The following is a 21021-nucleotide window of genomic DNA, read 5'->3' as shown; positions in this document are numbered from 1 at the left end:
TGAATAAATTTTGTGCATAGGATTACTGTCTTTAATCAATGAGCCTTAAGAAAAGAAAAAAAATTCCTTAAACCTTGGGCTAATCTGAAAAACTACATTGAACAGAATTGTGGTGTTTGTAGGAAGATATGTGGGCTTAATATGCACTTCCAGTTTTTGCCTCAACATTTCTAAATTGTCCTTCCCCACCACTCACTAAATAATGTTAACCATTTTTTTTTTCCTTTCCAATCAGGTCCCATGAAATATCCTGGCAATCAACCAAAGAGTCTCTGTCTCTATCTCTCTGTCTGTCTACATACAAGCGCACACACATATATACAGACACTCATAAGCTCCACATGCACAAATAACAAAAATACAAGCATTATTTCTCTGTTAAAACTCTGGAACTATGAATCCAGTGATATGATATAGGTTGAAAAATAACATAGCAGTATATACATTTCTTTAACAGGGATACAGGCTAGGTACAGCTAAGTAGCAGACCTCATGCCTAACCTGTGTGTCTCTAGATTAATTCCCACAACTATAAAACTAATATAAAAGCATTTTAGAGCCTTTAAAAAAATTGTAGCTAATAATATTGCTCACCTGAGAAACTTCCTGAAAGATACAAAAACTCTTCACTAGAAAGCATCAAATGATTGCAAAATGCCTCTCCTAAAATCACTGAGCAGAAATTATATTAATGGTCCACATCCTAGCCAACTAGTTTTCTAAATTTTAGTTATCATTTCGACTTTTCTATCTCTCCCCTGATGCATTACTAACACTAAGATAAATTTTATTTTTCTCTGCCACTAAAAACAAAAAACCTCTGGTGCTTTAAAAAGCAGGGTAGTTCTGGTCACATTTGAAGGAGTTGGCATTCTATGGTGTGAACAACACATCCAGGCTCATCATGCAGATTTGAATACTAAGAAGGTTTTATCAGGCTTGATTTGTATCCCGCTGATTTTAGCAATGAACAGACTACATATATTTATTAATATTGTTTTGTTAGAGAATTATGCCATTTCCAACAGTTGTATGCTATAAAAAGCAATGATTTAATGTCTTAGGGCAAGGGTAAAAATATCCTGGGGCACTAAGGAAATATGGAACATATTACTGAAACATGAGATGCTGCTCAGGGAACCTGCAACTCCATGTGATCACAGATTAGGTACCAAGATCGACATTTTATAAAAACTGGAACAATTTCCTGAAAAGGTAAGACATTTATTGGAGTCATACCGATTGTCCATAATTGTCAAAGTAGAATAATAAACATAGATTTGTTTGGTTTCCTAAAAATCATATCAAATACTATACTCCCCAAATGCTGTATCAGGAATGCTTTATATAAATGTGAAAGCTTTTAAAATATTGAAAGACTCAGGGTATTCGGTTTGCTTGGATAGTTATAGATGGAAAAAGTTGGTGACTTACTAGCTGAGACATGGTTTTCAGCTAAAGAAAGCTTCAAACAGAGGAGAACAACAGCTTCACATTTTATAAAAGTGTTGCGTAGAAGTTTTATTTTAAAGTAATTGTCAGAGACAATGAAAACTGAAAAGGAGCAGGTAGTCAGTGTTTGTCTCTGCAGTAACAGTAGCTAGCATTCAGTGCACAGCATCTCAGGAAGCAAAGGCTAAGTGCAAAGAGAAACACTCCCCCTCCTTCCTGCCCCTCTCTCAATCACTCTTCCTCATTCAACTTCCCCCAATTGCCCTTCTTCTCTCACCATCCCCCACTCACCCTTCCAGATAAATGGCCTTTATAACTTGCAAGCTTTTGTGGAATTTCTACATCAATAGTTTAATAGGGGTCTGGCTATTCAGTATGAAAGGAGACAGTGTCTTCAATCCCGAAACAAGCATATACATTATTATTTGGGTGTAACCCATGATTCCCAAATTTCAGTATAAATAATAGATTTCTCATCAGAGCTGTCAACCCTGCACATTCTGGGCAGCCTCTGGCAAGATGCAACTGAATCTCATCCATCTAAAAGGAGTCCTGTGTGTGGAGCTGGACCTTGTAAAGCCATTTCCTCTGCTCTGTCTTCTTCACAGAAGGATTTGCATTTCAGTCTGCCCAGATTTCCAGCACTAGCCTAGATTTCAACAATGTGCAAATGTCAAAAAAAAAAAAGTACAAAGGAGGGAGCTAGCAACTGTATTGTCTACACCAAAAGGTTTGGTTTAGGCTACATGAGAGGCGTTATTTCAAACCTTTGCATACTGCACCTATTTTAAATTATTACTATCGAGTATAACTTCATCAAGTCAGTATATTTTCATATTCCTAAAATAAAGAAGCTATTAATGAAAAACTTTAGTTTATATTACTTATTTTCTCAACTTAAAAATATTCTCTCTGCAATTCAAGCTCAAACTATCATTTTTCCATTGTATATTTTACATTTTCAAATTTAATATAAAAGCCAAGTTATTATGTCTTTTTGAAAACAGACTATAAAATTCCAAATAAATGTTATAATTCTGGACTCACAAAGATATAAAAAATGTGAGAAAGATATATAGAGGTAAAAAATATTAGTATACGTAGATACCAGTTAAATAGTCTCTCTTAGGGTAAATTTTTTTTAAATTTCAAAGATGTTTTATAGGAGCAGCTCAAGAATGTCAGCACTGTTATGTTTTTAACAAAACAGATGTTTAAAATGTAATTTTTTCAAATTAAAAGGACTTAGTTTTCTGTTTCAATGACAAATATCTTTCCTCCTTGCCTCTGAAGTAGTTCAGAGAAAATATGATGAATAAACATACCAATTATTTCTAGTAAAAAATCATCTGAGAAACTCTGATTTTCTTTAAATGGCCTCCTGACCTATTTTCTCCTGTGTGCAGCAAGCCTTCCATACACAGTGCTTGATGACATTAATCCTTCATGGATCAAGGTGGGATGCATCTGGTCACTTACAAGGAAGAAACTTGGCTACACAGAACTGACATAAAGAAACTCTGAGGTAATAGTTGTCTTCCATCTCATATATCCCAGTAAGTATCAAGCTTCAATATTTCTTTGGACTTCACAATTACCTGAAGACCCACATGTGTTTGTGAACAGGACCAAATTTTAGAATTTTCTCTTGCTAATTAACTCTTCTGCTAAATAGAATTCTAGAGCTACCAAAAGGGCTCCTGAGCATTCAGTAGGTTTCTTTCTACATCTCTCTTCTCTTCCATTGATCTACATGTTGGTGTTTGTATCAGCACTCTGCAGTTTTGTTATTGTACCTCTGTGCTGTAGTTTGAGTTTGGGCATAGAGATATGTCTAGCTCTGCCCATCCTGCTTGGCTTGCTTTGGCTATTTTGGGTTTTGCATGCTTCTGTGAAAATTCTCAGATTAATATTTTTAGTCCTATAAAGAATGAAGGTGGAATTTTGATGAGTATTATATTAAATTTGTAGGCCACTTTTGTGATAAATGTATGTTTATATTATTGGTCACTCCATAAATGTGGAAGGTCTGTCCATCTTTCTGTCTCCTTCAGTTCTTTTCTTCAGTGTCATTATGCTGAGTCCTCTCATAGCTTGTGTTAAATTGGCCTCCTACATGCTAAGCAAGAATTTTCTACTAAGCCACTGACTGTTGTAAGTAGATTGTTGTATCTTTCTATTTTGTTAAAGTTATATTACAAGTCTTAGGAGTTAATTTTGGTGGTGTCATGAGGACATTTCTTGTGTTGACATATAGTTCACCTACTGCATACACTAGGAAGCAAATGCCCTTTTTAACAAGTGTTGCCACTAGACAATCATATACGAAAGACTGGTAGGACACCCCTTTCTCTAACCTGTACAAAGTGAACTCAGATTACATCAGAGACATGAATGTAGTATCTGGAATTCTGAAACTTTTAGAAGAAAATATAAATAAAACATCAAATGTAGGTCTGGACTAGAACCTTCTGAAAGGGAAATACATTTGTGAATTGACAAATAGGATTGATGATATTGAAAAGCCCTTGCAGAGCAAAGGAAACAGTTGTCAGAGTGAAGACACAGCTGAATATTGGGAGAAAACATATGCCAATTACACATTGGACACAGGGTTACTATGTAGACTATGTAAGCAATGTCAAACATTAAACATAAAAAAATAGCGCCTAAATATCTAGTCAATACATGACCTAATAAATTGAGATGATAGTTCTCAGGAGAATGAGAAACTACCAACAAACAGTAGGAAAAAATGTTTACCACCCTGAACCAAGGGAGAAATGTACATTAAAATTCCTTTAGGAGCAGAGGTCAGTCAGTAAAGCATTTGCCAAATAAACATTAAGACCTGACTTCAATATCCAGCCCTATGTAAAAAGGCAGGTGTAGTGGTGTCCACATGCAATCTCAGAGCTAAGGAAGAGACAGGAGGAGCCTAGGGGCTCCTTGACCGTTCAGCCTGATATCTACAGAAGCCTCGAGTCCTTGTCTCAGACACAAAGTGTACAGTTTCTAAAAAGAAAAAGATAGGGTTGACCTCTGACCTCCACATTTACATGCACACATGGGATCACGCATATACATACACTCACATATGAACATACATATATATGTCCACAGACAAAATAAATAATATTCAAATTAAAAAAAACAAACCAAGAGCATTAATGTATGACTCAGCTGCATCTGTCCTGGGCATATAACTGGAGGACATTAAGTCAGCAAATCACAGCAATACCTGAATTTCTGTAGCTATAGATAGACTACACTACTCACAATAGCCAAAACAAGAAACTAGGTTAGAGGTTCATCAACAGTTGGACTGATAGAACAAATGAGATACATAAATACAACAGAATTTGATTCGGTCTTTAAGGCTTTATGCAGAATATAATCATGACATCTACAGGGAGAAAGAAAGGTGAAACCCAAGATCATTATACATAGTAAAACAGGCCAGATTGACAGAGACAATTATGTTTTCTTCTATACATGGAATCTGTATTTAAATATTATTCTGTGGGAATGCCATGAAGGTAGAAAGGGATCTATAAAAAAGAAGGAATTGGTCTAAAAGGAGGTATTCCATTTAGGTTTGGTCAACTTGACACAAGCTAGAGCCATTTGAAAAGAGAGAACCTTGATTGAGAAAATATCCCCACTAGTTTGGCCTATTTGTAATCCAGTAGTATGTTTTCTTACCTAGTAATTGATAGGGGAGGACACGGCCCATGGTGGGTGGTGTCACTCCTGAGCAGGTGGTCCTGGGGTACATAAGAAAGTAAGCTGAGCAAGCTTTATAGAACAAACCAAGACAGAGCAGGTGCCCATGGCCACTACATCAGTTCCTACCTCCGGGTTTCTTTCTTCTGTTTCTGCTCTGATTTCCTTTGATGAAGAGGAAATAAAATAACTCCTTTTCTCCACAAGTTGCTAATGGTTGGGCTTTCGAAGCAGTATTAGACCCCCTAACTAGGATAAAAGGGGAAGGACGCTCTAACAGAATCCATGGAAACAGAAGGAAAGTGGCAGAGCTGAAGAGGGAGGAGAACAAGTGGAAGCAAGCAAATGTCATAATATGCACATATGAAGCTGTCACATGGATGCTCAGGCAGTCTCTGTGCTAAGGAAGTTTAATAGCAAGCCCTTCCCCACAGAAAAGGAACCTCATATAGAGAAAACCAATTCTATGCTACCAAGAAATTCGATCCAATTTATATTACTCTTCTATAATTGTTTAGTGTTGAGTTCAAAATCATACACATGTATCTCATTAAACCTGTCACTATTAATTATATAAAAAAAATACTTACCAACTGGTTCCTTTTGGTTCTGAAAGAGAATCTTGATATTACTCCCATCCATATTTGCCATGTTTATTGTATTTCCATCTGTCCAGTATAGTTTCCTTAATTCAAAAGATATGGATTAAATATTACATGCAGATCCATTTAAGAAACATAAGACAAAGACTAAAGAAAACATATTCTAGGTACAAGATTAACTCTTTTTCCAAAATGTCTAAAAGTGTTGGGTCCCTGCACATTTTCCTAGGCGGGAAAACATCTCTTTTGTTTTTTATTCTCTTTGAAAGAATTTTATCCTTTCTCATTTTCCTAGTACTTCCAAATCTGATGCTTAACCCAGACCACAACAAACTACTTTCATTCTGTCTTCATCTAAACAGAATTCTCTTGGCTGAGAAGGGATTAGAATGTGTAGAGGGGAAGGTAAAGCTCTGGTATCACACTGGCCCCTCCACTCACCGGAGGCAAGAGCAGGCTGCCTTTGTAGTGACCACACAGTAAGGAAATATTCATGAACAGCATTCTAAAGGAAATGGCTTTTCCTCTGCAACTTTTTGTTCTAAACTCTCATTCCCTAGAAACACGCACTAATGAGAGCTTATAGATGGCATTTCATTTGGATAAAAATCTCTAACCAGGACTCCGAATCTCTAAAACAATTTCCATACTCAATTTCCAGTCACATTTCGCCTCTCTCTTCAGTACATGTATCATCTGAATTAAACAATCGTTTTGTGTAAAATCAGAAATAAAGTAAAATATGCTACAAAAAAGAATTTTAAAAATCATACTTTACCCCCTGACTGGGTGAGCTGCCAGGCACTGTGGCTTATCAATTCCATGGATAATTGAGGTTTTCAAAGAGCCATCTAGCCTGGCCACGTTAATTTGTGTTTCATCAAATTCCGAGCTAATCCAGTATAAATTACGCGACACCCAGTCCACCGCTAACCCTCTGATGCTCTGAATATCTGCAAAACAGGATAAAGAAAATGGAGAGTGACCGAAGGTTCACATACGCCTGGCTCCTCAGGTAAGTTATTCTCTGTCTAAGGGAAAACCTAATTTACACTTTAATTTGTCAGCTAAAAATGTACAAGATTGTAATCTCATTCCCTTATCAACACTTCTTAAGGCATGCATAATCATTAATGTCTAACTGCAGAGGCATTAGGAAACCTGAAGCAACAATTATCATCAAAATTAGAGTAGCAGTCAATGATTCTCCAGTAAACGCTTGGAACGGACACTGGAAGAAGTCTTGTGGGCAGGAGTGACCACGATTTGAGGGAGAATAATAGCTTCTGCAGTCGGCACCACACAGGTCTAGTTAGGAAAAAGCACTGTGTGTCATTAACAAATGGGCTGCTTGAAGTTTTTAGTGCTGATTTGCTAATTATGTGAAATAAAATAATTCAACCTTCTCCCAAACCAGCAAACTTGAACACCTTTCAACATAGACAATTAACAGGAATTTAATGGACTATGAGAAGAAAACTAAAATCATTTTAATGTTATTCCAAATGTGGACTCTGCAGTAATGACAAAAGTCTAATTAAGAGTAGATTCAGCGCCACTGAAACGGGTGTGGGTGTCTGCACTGTTTTTCTTTGATTAGTGAATTGGGCGTCCTGAAAAACAAGCATGGGGATGTGTCTTAAATACACAGGGGCATTTTAAAAAGAGACACATACTAAAGCCAACTGTTGTGAATTATGAAGATTAGTAATGTATAGTAGGACCATTTTAGTGACTATCTATGGCATTTGAGAGTTTAACCTGGACTTGTCTCTTTTTTTATTTTGTTATTTTCTAGTATTTAGTATTTCTATATTTTTAGTATTTGGGGCTCTTTAATCATTAGTTCCTAAACCTTCTGGCGGACATGTGAAAACACAGCCTGTTCAGCAAATGTGGGAAGGATGGGGGTAGTGAGTGTTCAGGTGGTCCTCAGGCATGAACTTCCTGCAGTGCTGACCAGTCCCAGCAGCTACTACCTCACTCCACTGCAATCAATACAACTGCCCACTCAAAGGAGGCCAGCAAACTAGATTTTCGAAAACAATAAAATTGGAAAACTCCATCAAAGTAGATAATTTCAGACTTACAAAACTTGCTAACAAAGCAGAAGAGGGCCAGGGTTCCAGTAATTGTGCTGCGGCTGTGAAGCAAAGAGGAGGGTGATGCCTGTCTAATTTACTTCCAATGTCAGGAAGCTTTTCTTCATGTGCCTGGCCCTTGCAGTGCTGGTTCCTCCCTCTGTGCCCTGTGTATGTTTCCTTCTAACTGTCACTGCTCAATCTCTGCATTCTGAATGCGGGCTTAGTTTACAGCACAATTGCATATTCTTCTTGTTGTTGTTCTTGAGACAAAGATAATACAACACCTCTTTGAAATTAGACTTTTCTTCTCTCTCATGGCACATTCCTCCTGCCCCACCTTCTGGAGCTCACCTGCTGAAGAGAGGCAGTCCTAAAAGAATGAGCTTTGGATTCCTGCTCCAACCATGGGGCCCTGGTTCTTTGTTATCAGCATTAGTTACATAGATTGTTTTTCCCCTCCATTTTTGTTCATCTTACCCCGAGACAACTTAAAAATAACACAAAGGATTTCTGAGAATCATTTAGAGGGTGTAATATTGTTCTTCTATGACATGCTTTGTAAAATATTTGTATCTTTCTGATGCTCTGAATATTTTAAATTGCTTACCAATTAAGCCAAATATATGGCCTGGAGAATGTGCTCCTCTATAATTGTAGAGCAAAACTCTGTATATGTTATCAATATATGTTTCCAATATGTTGACTATTTTCTCAGACATGTGCAGCATACATTCAACATAAGGATTTGTAGTGACTTATTAAACTTGCCAAACAATAATCTGAAATTTTAAGGATATCAACTAGCTACAAAACTAAAGTGTAGGCTGAAGTGCCTGAGGCTGAAGGTGTTTTATTTTTTATTTATTTTTTTAATCTGAGCACACATCTGGACAATCTCAACCAGAATTTTGTATCCTTGTGATTGTTTTGAGCCCAGACAGCATTTTGATTTACCAGTCTGACAATAAAATATTAAATAAAATAAAAATATTGAAACAATATATTTTGACTCTTAACATCTGCTTTTTCAAATTAAGACACACCAATATCTCTGAGCGAGTTTCTCAGAAAGTTCAGCTTTCATCTGTTTGGGGTAAATCCACTTTCATGAACTAAACACAGATGATATGTTCTGCAAAGGCCTCCCTAATCACAAAAGTCTCTGGTGCGTGATAAATTTTAGTTCTCAAATATATGTGAAAGCACAAGACAGACAGATGAATGTCTGCATGTTGCACACACACACACACACACACACACACACAAATGCTAGTCAGCTTAAGCTATAATGGTAAGCAAACGAGAGAGCAGAAATGTGACAATCATCAAGACCAAACCTAGAAACAGAATCTTCATTTCTGTAGGGTATTTGCGGCTTTGTATAATACAGCTCAAAAGTGTGAGAACAAGGCAGAATGACCACAGGGTTACTAGAAAGATTTTATTTATCATTAGTGATGGGTGAATGGGGAAAACATTCCCATTTAAAAAAGAAGAATTTTTGAAAAAAATTAACATTTTTTTCTCTAGATTTTTCTATCAGTTCTTTAGCTATAAGCAAATGTCAGGATATCTCCAAATGGTTTATACTTTGAGCAGTATACTACTAGGCACTGACAAGAAATCTACTTGTCGAATGAGAAAGTTAAATTGATCGGAGGCTTAAAAGCCTCATTTTTCCAAATCAACAGCAAATTTTAGTCTTTCATGAAAGAAATGTTTTAAGTAATGCTCTTATATTTCCATAGATAAAGTCCATTGTGTTAGTAAAAAGGAACATAATGAACATCCAAACAGATGCAATGTAAGTAAGTGCAAAACTAAAGAACAAATCAATCAAGAGTCCTCAAAATTAAATACTGTATATAGAATAATTAGAAACAGCAGCTGGATACAGGTAACCTGGGAACTGGAAAACAAAGAAAAAGGTTAGCCAGAGTGACTATGGAAAGCTAGAAAAAGTTACCTAATATATTTAATCAATGCTTTCAAGGGAGAGCATATAAATGGAGAAGCAAGAATACTGAGTTAATATTGGAGCTTTTCCCCACTGGAGTAATAAAAAGCAAAATCCCCATAAAGACAAAATGAGAATATTGTGAGAAGATGCAGGGATGATTGCAAAGACACATGCGCAAATCCAGAGGCCAACCAGATAAACTTGACAGTTATCAATACGGTGGTGAAGCTAAGAGTGAGCTAGCACTTGCACAGCTGAGGGAAAATATTCCTTGAATTTGAATGTTGTGCTCAGCTTATCTTAAGTAACAACTTAGTGACAATGGCAAAAGCTGATTTAAAAATTAGCAAAAGACTTGAATACAAATTTATCATTAGGTGATATAAAAATAGTCAAAAGAATTTGAAAATGGGCACATATATACTATTCATCAAAGAAGAAAATGAAAGCATGATCAGACACCCTGTCACTCCAATAAGAAAGACGATTGTCATGAAGGTGGGTGGGTAGGAGGTGGCAGGATTTGGGAGGAGTTGGGAGAGGGTAAAGAACATGATCAAAATACATCACATAAAAATTAAAAAAACTAAGTTAATCAAAATGGCATTCATCAAAAAGACAGTAGGATTAGTAGAGAAAAGAATCCTTGCTCCCAGATGGTAGGTATGTAAACAAGAAGATCCCTGTGGGAGCAGTTTGAATTTTCTCAAAGTTTAAAAGCAGAACCACAATAAAAACAACAATATTACAACTGAATATCTCTTCAAAAGAAAGGAGCCAGCATCTGAACAGATAGCTCAAATCTCATATTCATTCTCTCTTATGTATAAGATCCAAGAAATGGAAACATAAAAGTGACTCTCGCTTATGACTATAAAAAGAAACTATGGTACCAATGAATAATGGAATATCATGTAGCTAAAGAGGGTCAGATCTTGTCATTTGCCCAAGATAGATAGAACAGGAGATTATTACATTAAGTAAAATAAACCAGGCATTGGAATGACAAGTACCACTTGATTTCACTCATTTTTAGAGTCTAAAGCTGTGTATTTCATTGGCGTCTCAGTTAAGTGGCAGTTACCAGAAGCCATGGAAAGTGGACGGTTGCTTCAGATGGGATGGTCAGGAGAACTAACGTTCTTAAACTTAACTAAAAGTTCTGAGCTTTAATGCTGATGGTTTTCTGCAGGTATTGACAATGAACTGCATATGTTTTTTAAAACCTAGAAGAACTTTTGAGTGCCTTTAAAATTAAGACATGATATATCCCATAAGACTGAAAGTTTACCGTGATTTAAGTGCTATATTATATATACACATGTGTGTGTGTGTGTGTATGTATGCATCAAGATTTTACAAGGTACCCAAGAATTATGTACACTTTTTGTATAATATATATCAGCTCGAATTAATTTAAATATTTTAAGTTACAATATAAATAAAAACAGCAAATTTACAAATATTGGGAAAGCTTGGTGCCTTTGTGTGCTGATTGTAGGGATATGTGTGCAGCCCATGAGAGAACAGAATGGTGTTACCTCAAAACAAAACAAAGCAAAACGAACAAAACGGTTATCTTCAAGCTCAGGAATTCTACTTCCTCCCCCCTCATTTTATGTGAAAGGATCTCATGAATCCTAATCTAACCTCAAAGTCATTTTGTAGCTGGGATTGATCTTGAACATCTGATGTCTACACCTCCCAAGACTGGAACTATAGGTCTGTGCAAACAGTTTTCAAGACATGCAGAAGAGAGAAGATGTCTCAAAGGGCCATTTGGATTGTGATGTTCAAAATGATATTTTTGACAACAGTCAAATTTAGAAGCAGCATGTGTTGAATACGAGATGAATGAATAAATGCGATACAGTATACACACACAGTAAAATATTCTTCAGTCTTGAAACAGACAAGCATCTGATACATGCTAAAACATGGAGGGAACTTGAGGATATTCTGCTAAGTAAAGCATGTCCATCACTGGAAAGATGGCTCAGTTAATGTACAACTCTGAGGACCAGAGTTTGGATCCAGAGAACCCACTCAAATGCACAATGGGCTTGGCATACTACCTCTACTCCTACCACGAGGGTAGTCAAGACAGAAAGTATTCAACCAGGACCAGCCAGAGTATTAAAACTATCAAGTCCTATGTCCAAGTAAGAAACTTTGTCTTCAGATCACTAGTGGAAAGTTCTTCTGTTAATCTCTGACATCTATACATACATACACATCTCTAAATACCCATCTCTGGGTGTCTCCACACACATGAAGCTACACATAACACATGTGGACACACCACACACACATGTAAAATGTCAGTCAATTAAAGAAACACCATATCTCTTCTTGCTCACTTTTGCACTAGCTCCTCCAACCTCTGTTTGATTGTCTGTCACCTCAACCTGTTAGTTACATCATAACATCTGTGCCATGTCCAAGGTCTGCCCTCACTTTCACACATCTCAAAGTAAGGATTGGGAGGAGAGAGTTTTTGGGTAAACAATGCTGGTCTTGAATTCTGGATTCCTTTGACTCTTCCCCTTTAGTGCTAGGTGTATGTCATCACAAGGCACTTGGTATCAAACCCAGGACTTAATGCCTGTTAGTCAGTCAGTCTACCAACTGACCCACATTCCAGCTCTAGGCTAATTTTTGTTTCAAATTCAGAACATTTATATAACTTTCTAATAGCATCCCTGCCTGTTATCTTTACTGTCTACAGTTTTGCTGTCTACCTTAACAATTCCCATTTGATTTATCTTTCAAAGAGTTTAGCTTACTGATATCACCTTTAAATTTTACATGTGATTCCCCATTTTGTTGAGGGAGAAAGGAAAAAAAAATCACAGCAAAATAATCCCTTGCTTTTTTAGGGGATATAGTACAACATGAAGCCTCTACAGTGTCTAGCTACTTTCTCATCAGGGTTTCCTAAAGGTTCACTGAGCTTTGTGCCTAAGGATTCCTCAACTAGTGACCCATTTTTCTCAAGGCCTTCTTATTTACTTACACAGTTAGTACCTCATTAACTACATGCCCGAAGTCAGGATGAACGGGGTCTAATTGTCAAAGCTGTTCATCCATGGTACAGTCGTTATTTGTCTTAACCATGCATAATATTTAGTCACATTTAGATATACTACCATCTGTGATGTACCTTGAACTAATCAATTATCATGAGCAGTTTAACATATTCAAACACAGAACATTTCAAAAGTCTAATGCCAAACCTAGAAAATGCTATGAAGTTCCTTAAAAATCCTGCATATTAAAACAAAATCGCACACTTACTTTTCTAATTGAAAATGTGAAAAGTAGGCATAGACAGTATGGCCATTTATCAGTTTGAACTATGCATGCGTAGTTCTTAATGGGTAGCAATTGTAAGCATCATTATGGCTGTTTGTGTTTCTTTTCTTTCTTCTTCATTATTGCATCACAGATATTGATATTATTTCACCACAAAAACTTTCTGGGTAAAATGAGAACTAGAAAATTCTGAACAGATATCAGTAAAGAGCCGATGTCCCACACTTAGGCTTTCTAATGCTTTCAAAGCCCAGAAAGTACTGTTGTCATGGACCTATGCTCATTTTCTTAATTCTCTATGTATCAATCTTTAGAATAATTATTATTTTCAAACCATTCTTGCATTTAATACTTTGCAATATATATAGAGAAAAGCTTTGCTTCACACTGACAAAATAATTACTACAAAACTGGATGATGTTTGAAATATGAATAGACAACTCTTAGAAGAATCCAGTTACATCCAAAGTTCATTGAGAATTACACTTAGATGAGCACGGTAGTGCACAGTGATAATCTCCAGTGCTCTGGAGGCAGAGGCAGGGGATTAGTTTAAGTATAGCAGACACATCAAGCTTCTTTGCCAATAAAAATGAGATTTGCCTCAAAATGACATGGACTCTCATACACTTGTGATGGCGTGTCTAACTCTGCTCACATTTCATAGGAATAAAAATCTTTGGGAGGGAAAAGGAAATGGTGCAGCACTTCACCAAGAAACCACTGGAGGATTTGCAGAGATACTGAGTGTGTAGGAAGCACACACTGTAAGAAATAAGCATGTGGTTAAAGCTAACCTCTTTTATCTCCAATTTATGAAGTCATTTTATTTATAAAAGGGGAAAATGCGGGAGAAAGAACACACCTGTGTGATTAACAGTGAAGCCAATTTCAAGTGTAAATGAAGTTTTAATATTCCCTAGAATTGCAAAGCTAACTGATAGTTTCCCTTATCTAAGAAAGTGGAAAGCAACACAAACCTCAAAGTAAATACAGCATTAGAGGGGTAAATTAAAAAATAAAAAAAATTAAAATGGAACTCTAGAAAAAATATCAACAAAAGAAAATGTAATTTAACTTGGTTTGCTCTGGTAAAATATTGTCCAAAAGCAACTTACTTCACCTTACTTTTCCCAGGTCACAAGTAACTGAGGAAAGTCATAGCAGGAACCCAAGGCACAAACCTGAAGGCAAGAACTAAGGTTGAGGCCAGGGAGGGATATTGCTTACTGATCGTCTCTCTATTGCCTGCTCAGCCTACTTTCTTACACTATTCTGAACCATCCACCCGAGGATTGCACTGCCCATTTCTAATGGGTTATTGCACATCAATCTTTAATTTAAAAAAAAAATGTCCCAGGTACTTGCCCATGGGCCACTTTAATGGATGCAAATCCTCATTTGAGGTTTCCCTTCCCAGATGACTTTGATTTGTGTTAAGTGGAAAAAAGCAACCAGCACAATCCATCCAATTATTCTTTCTTATATTCAGAATTTGAAGGTTCATTCACGTTTTGAAATATTCTTTGTTGTGCTATCAGCAGTGGACTAAATTTTTCAGAAGCACACTGTTGTGTAAAACAGTATACTACTGAGTAGTTGACACTTGGGAGGTCCAACTGAACTCTGGAACCTTCATAAAAGGAAAGTACTGTGAGCTAATGGAATTACCCCCAGTGACTTTCAATGAAATCCCGAATTGTCTTATTGAATATAATGAAGGATACAGGAGTGCTAATAATGTGACCTGGAGGGTAAGCTTTTTCTGCCAAGTCCTTCACCATGCCTTCGAGGCAACAGTTCATTTCCTATGACCTTGAGCTTTCTCATCTATAGAATGGAAATTATTCATTTACAATATTAGCTGTGTGGAGACTAAGTGAGATGACATTTGTGTCATACTAACGTTAGGTCGTTTATCATATCCAATCAGTAAGCCTGACAATATGAATGATGGGAAACTATTTGGTCCAGGCAGAGGTTCAAAAAGAGATTTATTGGGACCAGATAGTAAAGCTTTTTGATGCCCAGAACTTTCTGCGAATTATAATAGCTTTTTCTCTTAGCTTAAAAATACATTTGATTTTTGTGTCAGGGCTAATCTTGGTTGTCAACTTGACTACACCTGGAATCAACTAAAACCTAAATAGGTGGGCAGGATTTTGAAGGATTTTTTTTTTTTTTGATATTTAGCGGTAGATATCCCGTGTTAAATCTGGGCCACACCTTCTATTCATTCTCACTGGCAAGTTCAACTATATTTCTCCAGAGGCATTTCCTTCTTGACATCCGAATCCACTTCTTCAGCATTCAAAAATAGACTCCAAAGCAGGGGCTATCTAGGACTTCCCTGGAACTCCAGCCCAAAATTGCTACTGCTGATATATTCAATTTTGTGGACTGAACAACTTCCAGGTCCTTAGCCTTTCTATAAGAAGACATCCATTGTTGGATTGCTTAGGCCACGGCCTTAGGCTAGTCCAAAATAGGTATGTATATGTGTATATATAGATATAGATAGATATATATGGTTAATTAGTTCTTTAAGACATGTTACGGGAGGTCCTCCCACTCCTCCAGTTTATAGCCACTGAGATACCAGCCCATTGGGGCGTGGTCTCTCTCCCTTTAAAAGAGCAGCCACTTCCCTCTCCTCTCTCTCTTCACTTCCTGCTCCACCGGGGACTAGACTCCCTTCCTGGTTGCTCAGAGGGCTGTTGTCTGGGACGGTGATCTGTAAGTTTTTTTCCCCTTTAAATAAATACCACCCTATTAATCATAATTCCAAACTGGTGTGGCATTGTTTGTGACTTACGCCTTCAAAGACAACATCAAGTAATATAATTTCATGAGAGCAGAATAACACACATCAGTGTTCAAATGTATGTATATGCATTTGTGGACATACTGCATATAAATAATACTATCAAATATATGATAAATATGCTTATATTCAAATATTAATATTTATCATTATACTGAATTACCCGATTTTGAGCTACTTAGCATAAATAGTTATGAAGAAAATCTTTCACAGATAACATATTAATTCAAAGTCTAGTGCTGGGAAAGATAGGCAAGCTTTTGTTTCTCTTAAGAAAACTTGAACCCATAAGTGTTTGTCTCAGGAAACAGGAATGATTGGAACACTGGATATATTTATAACCCATTTTTTTGCAGTTGACTTTATATTAGATTGAAACTGAGGAGAGGATGAAATAAAGTCTTTTAAGAAAATCCCTGAAAAGCCCACCACATTCTCTCAGACCACCATGGATGCAAGTTGGACATCATCAACAGCAGAAATAAGAACTAGCTTACAAGCTCATGGAAACTGAACTCAAAAAAAAAAAAAAAAGCCAAGGTAGTACTACAGAAAATTAAAGAATTTCTAGAGTTCAATAAAAACAAATACAAAGCATATGTATACTTATGGCACACAATGAAAACAGTGTTCAGATGAAAGTGCATGGCACTGTCTACATTTAAAAAATGGAGAAATATCATACTAGAAATCAATAAAACACCTGAAAGCTATAGAGCAAATAAATAAAAAGAAAAAAGCACATCTAAGAGTTGCAGACAGGAAGAAAGCTTCAAAGTGAAGTTTGAAATCAATAAGATATAAATATAGAGAACAGTACAAAGTATCAATGAAAAATAAGAGTGATTCTTTGGGAAAACCAACAAAATAGACAAACTCTTATCCACACTAACTAAAAGACACAGAAAGAATACACAAATTAACAAAATCAGACATGAAAAGGGAAACATAGGAAGTCACCAAGGAAATCTAAAGAATAATATGAATATATGTAAAACAATATGTGCATGAAACTGGAAAATATAAAAGAAATGGATAGTTTTCTTCATAGGTATCATTTACCAATATTAAATCAAGATTGGCTAACTAATTTAAATATACCCTATAACCTTTAATGAAATAGAATCGACTGCAACAAACATTTGGCTGTTTGTGAATGATTGTGAATTATGTGAATGATGATCAAGTTCCAATTGAATGACCAAGAAAGGATAGGTAAAGGGGGCTATAGGGGGAAGCATAAATCCAACTGGGGGTGAGGGAGAGATGGAGGCAGAGAGTGTGGGGAGAGAAAACTCAAACTGGGGCACTTGGGGTTAATGCGGAAATGCAGTGCAATGAAAATGTCCTGGAATCTTTAAGGGTAACCCTAGCTGGAATGGAGAATATGGAGTCTGAACAGGCCATCTTTTTATGGCCAGGCAAGGTTTCCAATGGAGGAACTTAGGTACATTTTGTTGAGCTGTTGACTGAGGAGGTCTAATTGAGGTCCCTAACAACCAAAGCTGATGCTAGGTCAAAAATTTACCTTCTAAAAACTGACAACAGGGCCCCATTGTGGAAAACAAGTTCCACTCAGCTCATGAAAATAGAGAGGTTGAGTTGGTATACACAGGGATCCTTCACCCCTAAATCTTGTTGGCATCAGAAGGTACTACACAGGCTAGAAAAATTGAAATCTGAACCCCAGTTCAGTCACAAAACCTGCTATCTACAAACTGATCTTCCTGCAATATGTTTGGGGCAATGGTGGTACAGAGCATGTGTGAGTGGCCAACCAATGTTTGGGTAACTTGAGGCTCACTTCACAAGAGGTAGCCCATGTCCCTACACTGCCTGGAAGGCCAGTAATCTGGAGGGTGTGTACCCCGGAAGCCTAGAGTAGAACTAAACATTACTGGGGGAAAAAAAGAAAAAGAGAAAAAGATTTCTAATGGTATTCTGCTATACTGATAAATTGGTGCCTCATCCAGTCGTCCTTTTTCAGTAGTTTTGGAAAGGATTCTCCAAGAAGCACATGGGAGAGGATGCAGAGACCAGAACACCATATTATGCAGAAAGAGTCTAAATTGGAGTCTAAATTTCAAAGAGTCTCTCACCTCGGAGATCTCAGAACACTGAAGAAGATGGGGAGGAAAGCCTAGAAGTCAGGGGATGGAGGACACCAGGAGAATATGCCCACTCGATGAGCTAAACAAGTCTCACTTGGGCTCCCAAAGACTGATGCAACAAGCAAGGAGCCTGAATAGATCTGCACAGAGTCCTCTGTTTTTATGTTATGACTCTTGGCATGGTGTTCTTTTTAGACTCCTAACAGTGGTAGCAGCTGTACCTCTGACCATTTTGTCTGCTCTGGAGACTCCTTTCCTCCTATTAGGTTGCCTTTCCAACCTCAAGAAAAGGGCTTTTGTCATGTCTTATCGTATCTTGTTTTGTATTGCCTGACCGCCATCTTCTGGGGATCTGTTCTTTTCTGAAGATGAAATGGAGGGTGAGTGGTTCTGGGAGAATCATGAAGTGGGGGTATAGGTGGAGTAGATGGAGGGGAAACTGTGGTGGGGATGTATTGTATGCAAGAAGAATATATTTTCAATTAAAAAAAGAAATAAAAACACACTGTGAAGGATCAAAGGGCAGTCACGTGCAGAGGAGAAACAAGAACTTCAGAGGTCATCCACAGGACTGCATAAGGACTGATGGACAAGCAAAGTAAATAGACTACTGTGAGAATGTGTGATACTCTGATGAGGTCTAAAGCCAAACTTGCAAGCGTTCATTGCTGGTTTTGATGCTGCTAATGGAACTTTCTACCAGTCTGTATTAGTTACTTTCTCATTGCTGTGACAAAACACCATGAATGAAAAAGATTATGGAAGAGTGTTTTTGTTATATGGTTCTACAGGTATAAGAGTCCATATGGTAGGAAGGCATGGTAGCAAGTTAAAAGTATGGCAACAGGTTCAGGAAGCTGAGATATCATATCTACAAAGGAAAGAATGAAGCACAGACAGATAATTGGTAGTGGTAGATCAAAGCTATTGATGAACCAGCCTACTTTTATCTTAGGCTTAAAGGCTGTCTTACTGTAAAAACAAACTAGGCCCCTTCCTATTTCACTGTTTCTTAAAGATTGAGCCATTCCCCATCTGTAATAATAAAGAGAGGTTTGATTCTACAACTTAATTCAGAGGACGGATCCAATCCTTGCCACATGTTATGCTGTCTCCATGTGAGTAATGTTTTACAGCAGAAAAAAAAAAGTTTCTTAGTGTGTTTAGACATTTGAAATTTTTCTTTTGCTTTGGAATTTTTCCTTTGAATGGAACTAAATTTCTGGTTATCAAATAGCTTGTGGTTTAACTGTGGCATTTGACTTGTGTAGGTAGATGCGGAGTCAATTGTTGGGTCTGTGCATAACCAATTCCAACTTTCAGTGGAGTTGAACAGTGCAGGAAGAATGTTAAAGAAACTGTTTACTGCAAATGGAATGACAAACACTGCTGAGATCACACAATTCTTTTACCTCTTGAAATAACTGTTTCTAGCCCTGTTCCATTAATGAAAGCCCGTGTTATGGTTTGTGTTTTGATGTCCGTCCAGTACAAACGTTCTTCAGAGGCATCGAAGTCTATTACAGCAACATCATCGATGTCTGGGACAGTGAAGGCCGTGATGAAGTTTACATACGGATTGTCAATGTCCACTCCTCGGATCTCGGAACGTCTTGCATAAAGAAGAAACTTTTTCATTTCTAGAGAAACAAATTAAAGTAATCATTTTTCTTATATTGTTGACAAGTTAAACACGTTCTAGAAATTTTAAAATAGCAACTTTCAATGGCTTCAGTTTTAACACAAGAGAATAATTTTTAAAAATAAATCTGGTGGAAACAATATATAGATCATGTATCTTGAAAGTACTCAGAACAAGAAGCTGTAAAACAGGCTAGAAAGATCTTTAGTAATTTAGTTTGAAATGTCAAAGAATTCTCAGTACTTGATTTTAACTCAGCACAGGTAAATATTGCTAATGAAAATTAGGTGTGGAGTTGCAGGCAGATCTCTGTGTTCCAGGCCACCCATGGCTACATAGTGAGAACCTGTCTCAAAAACTGACACAAACCGAAAACAAACAAGCAAAACAAGAACATGCTGCATATATATACTTAATAACCATATTTCAGTGCCTCATAATTGAATATAATTACAATAAAATTTCCTTTTATTAAATGATTTTTAAAGTACTTAAGAATATAACTGCCTTAAAAACGTCACTGAATAAAATTACACATTATTTTTTTAATTCTATTTACGTATTCCTTATCAAACTTAGAGTTCATGTAGTCTCCAGATTTTATTGTAATTTTTTTGTCCTGGTATTGGACAGCATTTGGGTACTCTTTTTATACTTTTTGGATATAGGAGTTATAATTATTCTAATATGTGCTGTGGTTGGGTTGTTATTATTTTGAGAAACCCACTAGTCTAACATGAGGATCTATGGTACACTCTTGTTACAACACTACTCTTCATATAAAGCAAGACAGACTGCCTAACATACAACTCCTGGATTCTATGCAGGAATCTTAAAATTCCCAGCACACTCTAGTCCCTACACTCTTCATTAGCTGATGGGTGTTGGTCATTTCTCTGTGGGGCTGGATTGTCAAGGGCAATATTAAGAGAAAGTGGGCACTGTGAATGCCATTCCTTTTCAAGTCTACAATATGCATGCACCCATGCCATGGGTATACTACTTGTTGTATAACTTCATCATGATAAAAGGTGGGACATGCTCCTCTCATCAACATACCAGAGCCCAAGAAAGATAACACCTCAATGAACCAGACATGGACATCTGGTTTGGTGGAACTTGCAGCTGTCCTTCCCAAATATTTGGTATATTGTGTTTTAATAAATAAAGCTTGCCTGAAGATCAGCGAGCAAAGCAATGATACTAGTCAGTCATACAGGCCACTGAGTGGTAGCATACACCTTTAATCCCAGGATTTAAGGAGACAGAGGCAGAGAGATCTCTTTGAGTTAAAGGTCACCTTGG

At 36.9% G+C, this 21021-nt stretch overlaps 1 protein-coding gene across 1 annotated transcript in view; it reads right to left on the bottom strand.

Moving 5' to 3' along the window:
* The window catches only part of Lrp1b (LDL receptor related protein 1B), a 1720116-nt gene that overhangs the window by 529827 nt on the left and 1169268 nt on the right, over positions 1-21021 (bottom strand). The window contains exons 29-31 of the mRNA XM_075985306.1: positions 19487-19714; positions 6559-6733; positions 5769-5863 (exon numbers count right to left, since the gene is read on the bottom strand). Coding sequence (XP_075841421.1) covers positions 5769-5863; positions 6559-6733; positions 19487-19714 — 498 coding nt within the window. The remainder of the gene's footprint in view (positions 1-5768; positions 5864-6558; positions 6734-19486; positions 19715-21021) is intronic.

The sequence above is a fragment of the Microtus pennsylvanicus genome, chromosome 9 (assembly GCF_037038515.1).
Source record: "Microtus pennsylvanicus isolate mMicPen1 chromosome 9, mMicPen1.hap1, whole genome shotgun sequence".
In the NCBI taxonomy this organism is placed as follows: Eukaryota; Metazoa; Chordata; class Mammalia; order Rodentia; family Cricetidae; genus Microtus; species Microtus pennsylvanicus.
This window is presented reverse-complemented; position numbering and strand designations above follow the sequence as displayed.